The sequence below is a fragment of the Channa argus genome, chromosome 18 (genome assembly GCF_033026475.1).
Source record: "Channa argus isolate prfri chromosome 18, Channa argus male v1.0, whole genome shotgun sequence".
In the NCBI taxonomy this organism is placed as follows: Eukaryota; Metazoa; Chordata; class Actinopteri; order Anabantiformes; family Channidae; genus Channa; species Channa argus.
This window is the reverse complement of record NC_090214.1, coordinates 22,414,286-22,426,752: the sequence shown is the minus strand read 5'-3', so window position 1 is coordinate 22,426,752 and position 12,467 is coordinate 22,414,286. Positions and strand designations below refer to the sequence as shown.

The window sequence follows — 12,467 nt, the reverse complement described above, 5'->3', positions numbered from 1 at the left end:
ACTTTACCTCACCTTAATTCATAGCCAGATTATACAAACCTTCAGAATATCAGAACCATTTCATTCTTTACATTCCAACACAAGCCCAGCAAGTAAAAGTTCAGTAAAGCAAAAAAAATAAAATAAAAATCATTTTAAAAGTTGTTTTCATGCTTGTTTTAGAACAATAATAATTTAATAGTCATATTCTGAATTTTAGTGGTGTCTCTGAGACGATATGAAAAACGCGACATAGAACAGGATTTACATCTCTTTGAAACCTATATTGAAACCTGCAAAAGGCTACAAAACCTAATCTTGTTCAGTTTTTTAAATGGTATTCAAAATAGGGATATAGGCAGGTTCCCCAATAATGGAACCTGGCATAATGGGTAGGACATCAGTATGATATGCAGAAGACTCCTGGTTAAAATCCCAGTATTACACACCAGGTGCATTCTGTAGCACACTGGCCATTGCCACTGCTTTCCATAGGGGGATGGGTTAAATGCATAGGACACGTTTTATTGTAACATGTATATGTAAATGTATATATAGTTGAATAATGCAGACAATATGAATACAAGACAATATGAATAATGATGACAATAAAATCTTATGTAATGCTGTAATGCCATGCATGCAACAGATGATATGAGAGTTATTTTTCTTCCCAGGGGTATTTGTTTTGCTTAATTAGTAATGCACATACAGAAGACATACAGACGTCCTGTCCTGAAAATCGCTAAGGCTGACTGACTCAGCAAACACCTTGGAAAAGAATGATGCTTATGGGTCAGTCAGTTTTATAAAAGACATATTCAAACAACATTAGGCTTTAGGCACATCCACACAATGATACACATGCAGGACAAATGCTCTTTAATCCTTTCAGGCCTGTGATTTACAGCAATAAGTCAAAAACAATCTGGACCTTATGTTGAGTGTCCAGTGTGCATCATCCAATTCTGATCAGGTTGAGTCTTGCTCAATAGCCTGCTTTCAAATTCCACAGTGTTGTTTCTACACTGTATGCTGTTTTTTGGCCATTTTTCCTTAGCTTCTATCACTAATACTTGTACTGTACCACTTAGAGAGTGGTAACTTAAGGCTGGATGTGGGGTTAAACACATTTAGTTCATCATATTTATTTAGCTGTTTTACAGACTATGTAGTACATTTCTACTGTAGTGTAAATGTAGTGTGAACAACGGTTTGTTTTCTACCACATAAATTATTGCATGCTCAGAAAGTATACTGTGGACTCAGAAATGAGACATAACACCATAAACGACAGGCTTGTATTTTAAGCATATGGAAGAGGGACACAATTCTATCTATGTAACAGCTGTAGATAATGTCTTGTGTGGACTACAGTGGTTTAAGATGTTGTGAAGTCCCCACCACTCATTTAGGGTCTAATTGGTATGGTCTTTTACCCACTGACAAAGCCTGACACTGTAGGTCTGTGGACTGACGGTAGAGAAAGACCGACCTGGATGCCTTAGTCTCTTCCACAGATGTTCCAGTTTCTTCTTAAAACTGTAAACTGTGAAAATATCAATGATACCGATGAAGTAGCGTTGCTCAGGCCCATCAATGACATGCAGGGGATTCTTTAAGTTGGGTAGTAAACGTCGATTTTGGACGCTGAAATCTTGAAGGTCATCTGCATTACTGCCTATCCCAGTGTGCTTTGAGCACATTTGAAGAAGGCTACTATTTGATGCGTCTCCTGTTTGTGGTCTGTTCAAACAGATGCATTCTGTTTCAGATAAAATTGCAGTAGGTGCATCTTCTGGGACTGTCCAAGACACAGCAGCAATGCCCACATCAACAGGGCTGGAACCTGGTTTCACAGATCTACAATGATAAGAGTCATTACACAGAGAATGGGTGAGGTAAGGTAGTAATTATGTTGCCTTGCTCCTAGGTTTTGAAATGTTGCAATTTTTCTATACACACAGATGATGACGAGGTCGACAACACAAAAAAAAACAGGCAAAACAACAATGGAGACCTGACCTAATAGTTAATGGATTTATGACTAGAATGTACTCTATTGTTGAAAGCATGTCACTTACTTCATGAGTGCTACATGGAATATTTATACCAATAAGTATCTATCTGTATTACTTCTGTCTAATCATAATTTTTAAAAGCAAAGATTTCTAACTTTTGAACTTTTCAACATCTTCCTAAAAGCGTTTTAAAACTGGACAATGGATAATATAGTTCATATGCTTCTGGAAATAGTTACATTAACACCAATTCTTAGAGTGACTACAGATCATTTGTAGTGGACATCACATGGCTTCACCCAAATACCTAAGGACAGTTATTATTGAAAGAACAAGATACATAGCATTACATCCATCCATTATATTAACTGCTTATCCAGTTAGGGGTTGTGAGAGTGCTGAGGGAGGCAATCCATGCTGTCCTTGGCCAAATGACAGGGTACACCCTGGACAAGGAGAATCTCAACAACAATGGAAAAGTAGAGGAAGAAATTTTCAATTCAATTCAACTTTATTTATATAGCGCCAATTCACAACAAAGTCATCTCAGGGCACTTTACAGAATAAAGTCAAGATTATAAAGATATATAAAGAGAACCCAACAATTCCCCCTGGAGCAAGCCATAGGTAACAGTGGAGAGGAACAACTCCCTTTAACGGAAGAAACCTCCAGCAGAACCACGCTCAGGGTGGACGGCCATCTGCCTCGACCGGTTGGGGTGAGTGGAAAGGGGAGAGAGAAAAGAACAGAGCAACAAAAAGCAACAACAAAACATCGGGCAGATTGGTAGGACCAGTAGCTGCACACTGGAAGACACACAGCTTCAAAGCCGGGGGACACCTGCAGAAAGGGACAGAGAGAGGGGGACAGAGGAGGACAAAGACAACTACGGGAGAGAACACACAGAGTTAATGACATACAGTGGTGACAATTGTGGGGTGAGAGGAGAGGAGAGATGGTCAAGAGGAGGAAAGGAGCTCAGTGCATTGGGGGGTGGGTCCCCCAGCAGTCTAAGCCTATGGCAGCATAACTATAACTAACTATATGCTTTATTAAAAAGGAAGGTTTTAAGCCTAGACTTAAAAGTAGAGAGGGTGTCTGCTTCCCGAATCTGAACTGGGAGCTGGTTCCACAAGAGAGGAGCTTGATAGCTAAAGGCTCTACCTCCCATTCTACTTTTGGAAATTCTGGGAACCACAAGTAGGCCTGCATTCTGAGATCGAAGTGGTCTACTGGGATGATATGGTGCTATGAGGTCTTCTAAATATGATGGAGCCTGACCATTCAGAGCTTTATATGTAAGAAGCAGGATTTTAAATTCTATTCTACATTTAATGGGAAGCCAATGGAGAGAAGCTAGTGAAGGTGAAATATGATCTCTCTTGCTAGTTCCAGTCAGCACTCTTGCTGCAGCATTTTGGATTAATTGCAGGCTCTTTAGGGAGTTACTGGGGCATCCTGAAAGTAGGGAATTACAGTAGTCCAACCTAGAGGTAACAAATGCATGGACCGGTTTTTCGGCATCACTTTGAGACAGGATGCTCCTAATTTTGGCAATGTTCCGTAGGTGGAAGAAGGCTGTTCTAGAGATTTGTTTTATATGTAAGTTAAAGGACAGATCCTGATCAAAAATAACTCCAAGGTTCCTTGCAGTAGTACTGGAGGCCAGACTTATGCCATCTAGTGTAACAATATGGTTGGACATCATATCTCTGAGATTTTTGGGCCCAAATGCTATGACTTCAGTTTTGTCTGAGTTTAAAAGTAAAAAATTGTGGGACATCCAGGCCTTTATGTCTTGTAGGCATGCTTGAAGCTTTAACTGATTATTTTCATCTGGTTCCATAGATAAATATAGCTGGGTATCATCAGCATAACAGTGGAAATTTATGGAGTGTTTTCTAATAATGTTGCCTAAAGGAGACATATATAAAGTAAAAAGTATTGGTCCTAACACAGAGCCTTGTGGAACTCCATAGCTAACCTTTGTGTGCATGGAGGATTCATCATTAACATAAACAAATTGAAATCTATCAGACAGATAGGATTTAAACCAACCTAGTGCAGTTCCTGTAATTCCAATTTCATGTTCCAGTCTCTGTAATAAAATGTTATGATCAATGGTATCAAATGCAGCACTAAGATCTAACAGAACAAGTATAGAGATGAGTCCTGTATCTGAGGCCATGAGAAGATCGTTGGTGACTTTTACCAGTGCTGTTTCTGTACTATGATGAACTCTAAATCCTGACTGAAAGTCTTCATACAAATTATTCCTATGAAGGTGATCACATAATTGTTTTGCAACTACTTTTTCAATTATTTTAGAAATAAAGGGGAGATTAGATATTGGTCTGTAATTGGCTAAAACACCTGGGTCAAGACAGGGTTTTTTAAGTAATGGTTTAATTACAGCTACCTTATAGGCCTGTGGTACATAGCCTGTTTCTAAAGATAGATTTATGATATCTAATATGAATGTATCTATTAAGGGTAAAGCTTCCTTGAGCAGCTTAGTTGGAATAGGGTCTAGCAGACAGGTTGTTGGTTTAGATGAGGTAATAATTGAAGTTAGCTCCGAGGGATCTATGGATAAAAAGCAGTCATGAAATGAAATGTAAGCGTTTATACAGGTCTAGATGTTCACACTGATTTTATATATTGTGTTGTTGTATTGCTGCACTATTCAGTGTATTCATTTTGTTCTCATATTGTTTTCACTGTATTTGGAGTTGAAATAGAATATGTCACACTAAAAGGCTTTTATTAAAATGCAGCAGGCTCCCTCTTGAGTGTTTTGAGATGTGTGTTTTAATTTATGACTTTTTGTTTCCAATTTGAAACGGCTTGGTGTGATAGTATACTAAGTATAGTGGGACACAAACTATTTGGTTAGTAAAAACTGACAATTTACTATTTGGTCTTGACACCATTGTGGCATCTCCTGCTATCTCTGAAAATATTTAAATGCACGTTTCTATCTTGTTGGTACTCAGAGACCTTTACACTTCGCATTCACCTAATCGCAATCGCACATACACCGATGGAGAAGCTGCTATGCAGCTGGGTTACACTCACCATGAGCAACTAAATTGGGGTTCAGTGTCTTGCTCAAGGACACGTCAACATGTGACAGGAGAAGGCAGGGATGGAACTGATAACCCTGGGATTGGTGGATGACTATTCTACCTCCTGAACCACAGTCACCCCAGACAAAACAAAAGGTTATTTCAATAACAACAAAGTACGTGCACTGTAGATCTAGCAAATATATCACATTCTAATCTGAGTGCAGAAATGCAGAATGCAGAAAGCAAGGTAACTCCAGAGGTTTCATATTCTCTTGTCATTGTAATTTTTTGTTCTCTACTTCTGTGAAATTTAGTTCAGAAGACTACACCTCAGCAGAGCATTCTAACAAAAAAACATTCGTGCAGAAGTCTGGAAAAAGGTCAGGTCCAATTTATCATTGAAATGGTAAAGGGTCTGTACTTATATATATTATTACCTTTTTGCTACTCAAAGCGCTTTACACTGGTTCTTATTCACCCGTTTGCACTCACAATCACATACCTATGGAGGAGCAGCTATGCAGGTGGCCTACACTCACCACGAGCAAGTACGTTGTCTTGCTCAAGGACACTTTGACATGTGACGGGAGGAGCCAGGGATCAAACCAACAACCCTGGGGTTGTTCCTCCTGTGGCTCTACCTCCTGAGTCGCAGTTGCCCCACATTTACCTACAAGACGCTGAGTGTTGTGAATTGTTTAAATAAAGAACAAGCACGTTTCGTTTCAGTTTCCTGATTGTTTCCTAATTTTTAATCAAATTGACTTCCGCTTTGCAAGTAGAAAAGAAAAGTGCAAACATCTGTATGGTCATGTTACATGTATTGACTGTGAGTTCTGCCTAGACAGATAACCAGTCCCACTTACGTGGCAATTCTAAGGGTCACCAAACATGCATGCCTTTGGTTTGTGAGAGAAAACCATTAAAAGCACAGGGAAAACTTTGAAACTCCACACAAAAAGGTCCTTGCCAGCCCAAGAAGTCAGGGACCTTATTTAACACTAACACTAATTGTGGGGCAGCAGCACTTGTCCCTCCACCATCATGCTGCCCAGCACTGTGTTATGTTAAAATATTTTATTATTTACGCTTATAAAAGAACTGCAAGATATCATGGGTGAGTACTCACCACACAGAACGGCAAAAGATTGATCAACATATCGAAAATGTTTCTTCTGATCTTATTTTGTATACAGAGATAATAGTCCCTGTTTAAAAGAGCTGCTTTATTTTAATGTTTTGTATATTTCGGGTTGTTCAGTTTATTTTACATTTTTGTTTGTTCAGTTAATTGGTATTTTAATTATATTTAACCATCTGTTTTAAATGATTGTTGTAGTAAATCTGGCACTATTCATTATTATAAAACTTGATATGGTTTTGACCTTGGTCATGGCTCATTGATCAGGCTCTGTTCTTGTTTTTCTTATCTGATAGGTTCATGCTAACCTCTAACTCACCTGGCTAATCCACTCCTACTCTCTTCCCTATGCACAGTTTATCTGTGCCATCAAGTTATAGTATTTATGCGCAGTGTCCATTCACTCTATGCCAGATCATTATCAGAATTTCTGCTGTATGCATTATCGGTCACCAATTCATGCAAAAATGGCAAGGATTTTCAAAGACTACCAAGGGGTCTTATATATGGAATCCATTTTCTAGTGAGCAATATTTCAAAATGTTTGAGAGGTTTACTTTAAATCTAAATAATTTTAAGTAATTTTGTGGTTTCTCCCTTTCCTTTTTTTATAAGAAAGCTTCTGTTCTTAAATACTTACTTTGAAACTGGATTAAAAAATAATTATCTGCCTATTGGTAATTCATATTTCTAACTTATTTCTAACTTATATTTCTAAATTTTTGTTTCTAATCTGTTATTATTCTCAATCTGTTTAGAACCTGTGATATTTTACTTTTTAGAAATCAGTAATTATTCTCATGCTGTTTATTTAAAGTAAATGTTCTCTAATAATGTTAGTATATTTTCCTTGTATTCCATTGAATTTTAATTGTATTTTAGTAATTGATTAAGTTGTTATCCTTTTTCCACATCTATTTACAATTAATGCACAAATTTACCCTGGTTTTCATTTTGCCTTCACCAGCTTAATTTCCTATTTCTGACTTGTTTTTATGGCCCCTTTCCCCCACTTCCTGTTCCATAGTTCATTCTGCCAGCTTCACAAGTCATCATCAACCGATTGTTTTCACCTGTTCCTTGGTCTATTTATACCCTGCTGGATTCTTGTATTTACTAATGGATGGAATGCCCTGCTTTCTGTGTTGCCTCACCTGTGTTAGTTGGAATCTTGACTCTTGCTATTTGGACTCTGTTGTCTGTTACCTTTTGGTTTGAGGGTTGGTTGTCTCTTCTTGCTGTATGCCCAGTCCTGGATTCTGCCTGATTCTATGTCAAGGACTCTGTTCCCTGATTTCCAGGGTCTGAGGTATGGTTTGTGTTTCCTGATTTTGCTCTGTACTACGCACAGTTAGAATAATTGTTTACTCCTGCTTCTGGTTTTTGGTTTGTATGTGTGCCCTCTTGTCCTGGCTTTCCCTCTGAGACCTTCATGTTTAGTTTCTCGGTTTTCCCATTGTGTCTTGGCTTTGTATTTTGTTTCTGGTTAGTGCCTGTCGCTTCTTTTGGTTTACTACCCCAGTAGTTTTTATCCTCTTGTTTTAGTATTCATGGGTTTATATTGCTATTCAGATCATTTTGTTTTGCCAATCCTGGCCCAGATTTAGTTTCCCATCTTAAAGGTGATATTCACATTCAGATTATTTAGTTTTCCTCTACTCTCGGCTCCTGCACCTTTTTTTCCCTGTGTGAGCTTTCTTTTTATTTAGTTTATCAAGAATTGTGTGTGGGTGGATATTTTAGGTCACTGGCCCAGTCAGCTCACAGTCCAGTTACCTTTTTATAACCCTGGGTGACTTACTCCACTAGTCATTGAATTTATTTTAAATCTTTGTCAGCTCTGCCTTTATTATATCCCTTATTTCCGTATGTGCAGTAGTGCCCAGTTTCAGTGTCTTAGGTTTCTAGTCTGGTGTTGGCTTGTCTGTACTGTTTCTGTTCCTAGAAGTGACTGTTAGTTTTCTTCCCCTTCTTGGTGTCTATAATAAAGTTTACTTTGTCTCTTACACTCCCCCTCTGTGATTGAATTTGGGACAAAGTTTGAAATACTAAAATGCATGGTTTGTCAATTTGCTTGAACCTTTTATTCATTTAACCATTGTTGACGACTATGCAAGATATTTTTAGTGCAAGCCCATGTTGATATGAAAGCAGTGCTGCTCTGTTGCTGCACAGAAAACACAAAGTACTTAGAGTTTTGCATTAACCACCACCCAGGCAATGCATTTAAAACTTGTTTTAAAAAATTAGGGTATTCAAGGTTTCAAGAAATGTGTTATTTCTTGAAACCAAAACAAAGGAACTGCGAGCAGAATGTGAGTCAGTGTGTAAACATGATAACCAGTTTAGTCAGCTTTCTCAGGAAAGCAAAGCTCCAGTCACTTTTACAGGAGTCTGATTTACTTGCTATAACTATGCAAACCCATTACCCTCAAATACTGGCTTCTAGTGTAACTTTAGTGTTCGAAACATCTGTAACACAACTTTCTACTTCGGTCACATTGTTTCCCCCCCAAAATAATCACTGTGGATTACTATTGCAACAGTACTACACTATACCACAATATTATCCTATTACGTACTATACTACTAAGATAGATAGAAGCACACCCTCCCAGCCGTTCCTTTTAAGAACTCTTTTTTTTTTCTCTTTTTTACCCTTTTTAAAAACATAATCCTTCCTCTGTCCTTGGAAAATCCTTTGACATTTGCTAGGTGCAGAAAAACATCAGTGGTCAATTGCACCAGTATGCTTTGACTCATTAATATTTGTCTTCATGACCCCAGTAATACCTGCCTAAAACTTTAACCAGCAGACTAAGCATCTTTTTGTGTATTACTGCCTCCCACTGGTTAAGTAGTCTCTTTGCCTCATTTGTTGCTACTGTACTTGATGGGTTTTAAAGTACTCATTGTTTTTGACTGAAGCTAAAGTTTATTTGTTTTGGTTGGGGGGGTTTTTTTTTTTTTTTTTTAAACATGTCTTACCTCTAACTTCATGAAAACTAGTAATAAGTGCATATTATTGATAACTGAGTAAAGTTAAAACAAATACAAGGATTACTATTTCACTTTACAGTGAACACCGTAGATCTGTGCAGTATTTAGACCGGGCTACCACCATCAACCTCCGTCAAACCCGTTCAGGTGATTCAAAATGTAGCAGTACATTTCATTATGCTACACCAATGTTCAGATCTCTGCGCTGAGAGGTCAACTCAACAGTACTCTTCTACCTGAACCCTGTCATCCAGGCATCCGTCCTGCTCGCTGTGCCAACAAATTGTCTGGTTTTCCCTACACTACAGAGCAAAAGATCCCAAGTGTAATCTGTTACCTAGGGCTTGTTCAAGAGGGATTTCATTGGGTTTTCTCTACATAATAAAGTCAAGATAAATATACGGTGTGTGTGTGTATATATAAAGTGGCTTAATTATTTTGTTGTGAATTGGTGCTAGATAAATTAGACGTTATGTTAAATCATAGTTTACAATCTGGTGTGTGTTTGTATATAACTTAACTTCCCTTTCTTTCTCTGTAAACATAAAACAGTAATTTGTTTACTTTTTACTAATTTAAACTACTATTAACTATTAAAATTGCCCTGTCTTACATTGGTAACTACAATAAAAAATGTATTTGGACTAACTCAAAAGTTTACAACTGAATTTGAGTTTACACCTGCTTGGTTGGCTATAAATCACACTTAAGCAAAAAGTATGCTACTGGTCCTATTTTAACCCGATCCCTGATTTCCTATCATTAAATAGCAGCTTTAAAAATCTCAGGATTTTCCACAACAACTAGTCCATTGGCTACAACAGATGGACTAACCAGAACAATTCACAGTAGCCCATGTGCCCCAGGAACTCTGGTCATGTTCTTTGTAGTTAAGTCTTGCCAACATTAGCCATCAACCTATTAGACACTGTCACAATATTTCTTCTTTATTTCATCGTATTTGTGTTCCGCTTGTTATTAATTTACTTCCCTTTTCTGTTATTGGTAATAATGGTTTAGTATTTTTGTACAGAGACAACTTTTGGTTTTATTTGGGTAAGTGCGGCACTGTGCATCCTAGGACCATCATAGACCCAGGCCTTGTTCAGTAGGTACTAGCACTAGCATGCTCCATATGTTAACATGAAAATGACCTATTGACCTATCATAATCATGCAATCTTAGATCTTAAATACAGTTTTGGTTAGGGTGAAAAAAAACTAACTCTGGCATCTATTATATTTACTGTGGCTGTTGGATATAAATTTTCCACATCTCTCTCATAACATCTCTTGCCAATAGGTAGTATGTGCTCAACTCACTATTCAATGATATAGTGAAACATGAGTCAGCTGGAAAACATAGTAAAGACACTGACTTCTTGGTTCTCATGATGAGAGTGGCAAAGGAAGGGCTCTGGTGACGCTCATCCTTTTGTAAGGGCTGATGGGCCAGGAGGAGACTGTAGTCCAACACATTAAGCCTTTGGAGGAAGGATGTGTCAATCTCCATCTGCCGCAGGAGCCATGGTCGCTGCCGTTCTGCACACGTGCATACACAACATGTAACATTACAACTCAACAAAGAAAATATGTTCAATGTATTATTGCAGAAAAATCACACATAAAATGTTCATTTATTTTTGATTTTTGTTTTTACGTTATAATAAAAATAATTTGCTTGTTCTAAGCGAATACAATTTCTGAACAAATTTTTGGAAACTCTTTACTGCCTGGCCTGAAGGGACTGTAATAATGCTATCCTTACTACCCAGTGAGATTTTACATCACACTTCTTATTCTTACCCAGAGTAATATACTGGCCTTCAAAGTTGAGGTCTTTGAAAACCACAATTATTTGGCTTCCCTCTGGTGCAGGCTCTGTCCAACGACTCACCTCACAGCCCTTAATGTCATACCTGGTGACAGGCACACATTAACCTATGTAAGAAGGCATCACTGTCATATTAAATACACATGCTGTATATTGTTTTGGACCAAGCAAACCAAACTCACCTGGCACTGATTCGATCATCTGGATAAAATACACTTTGCATAACAATAAAATATTTCTGCAACGAACAAGAGGAAAAAGAAAACATTCTTTATTGCTATGTAACATCCTGTAATTATAATAACCCACTGAATAAAGAAAGTAGTTGGTACCTTCAGTTTTGGTGGAATGTTGAGTCTGTGAACACCTTTATTTTTTTTCAATATAAAGAAGGAAAAAGAATTTAGAAACTGAGAAATACAATAAAAACTAAAATCTGTGTTTTGTTAATTCACTTGAGTCTTAAATTATCTGACAAAGGTACAAAGAAAAGATACAGTGTTTAGAGCTCTGCGGTGTACCTCCTACACCTAATGGGGCAGACGTGACAAATGGTATGAGAGGAGTCCTAACCATCAGCAGAGGGCTCAGGTACAATCTGATTCCCATTTTCCATGCTTCCCTTTCATCCATTCCCAGGAAGATTAGGAGTAGGAATTCCCACTTCAGACATCTAACATTCCCATCCTAGGTGATTAGAGTTGTAAACATTACATCCCTATGACTCCGCCGTGTTTTCACCTGTCCAATTATCTACCTAAAAAGCCAATCCAGGTCAGGTGAGAAACAAAGCCTACTCTGGAGCGCCCAAGCCAAATTTCCCTTAGAATGAAGAAGCTGCTTGGATAAGTAGTTTAATGTTTCCAACATATAAGAAAGAAGTCCAGTTGACATGACTCAACCTTCAGATAACCAAACCTGGATGACTGAGAACCATCACAGACAAAGTGTTCCTAATGAAGTGGACAGTGAGTGAATATAAGGAAAACAGTCAGACCGAGTGTGCTTACTCCTTGCCTTATCTAGATTTGTCCTTTCTGTGTGTGTTTACCTAGGAACTTGACCAGCAGTGAGTGGGGGTGTTTCCCCAGATGTTCCATGTAGATCTTCAGGTTGGCCAGAAGGAATTTGATTTCCCTTTTGTTCTGGGTCTTCAAAAAGAAGCGTTTATCATGTCTATAAGGTCAAAAGAACAGAGTAAGTGTAGCTCTACCCTTTTTATAACCCAAACTCTCACCTTCATCATACTAATTTATGCATTTACTACTTTTATTGTATAGATTCAGTGAAACAAGACTACACACAAAACAATGGGCAAGTTGCTAGATCATTCTACAGATTAAACAGACAAAGTTGCACCTGTACACATTCTGTAGAAGTCATGACTATATCCTACTACAAAAAACTGAGACATTTGTGTT

At 37.9% G+C, this 12,467-nt stretch overlaps 1 protein-coding gene across 4 annotated transcripts in view; it reads right to left on the bottom strand.

The window, feature by feature from the left end:
* Positions 1 to 12,467, bottom strand: part of pip5kl1 (phosphatidylinositol-4-phosphate 5-kinase-like 1) — a 36,611-nt gene continuing 24,144 nt past the window's right edge. For all 4 annotated transcript variants that reach the window (XM_067484163.1, XM_067484166.1, XM_067484164.1 and 1 more), the window contains 6 exons: positions 12,098 to 12,222; positions 11,379 to 11,413; positions 11,229 to 11,284; positions 11,019 to 11,131; positions 10,592 to 10,754; positions 1 to 1,842 (listed from right to left, as the gene is read on the bottom strand). In XM_067484163.1, coding sequence (XP_067340264.1) covers positions 1,398 to 1,842; positions 10,592 to 10,754; positions 11,019 to 11,131; positions 11,229 to 11,284; positions 11,379 to 11,413; positions 12,098 to 12,222 — 937 coding nt within the window. In that variant the 3' untranslated portion in view covers positions 1 to 1,397. The remainder of the gene's footprint in view (positions 1,843 to 10,591; positions 10,755 to 11,018; positions 11,132 to 11,228; positions 11,285 to 11,378; positions 11,414 to 12,097; positions 12,223 to 12,467) is intronic.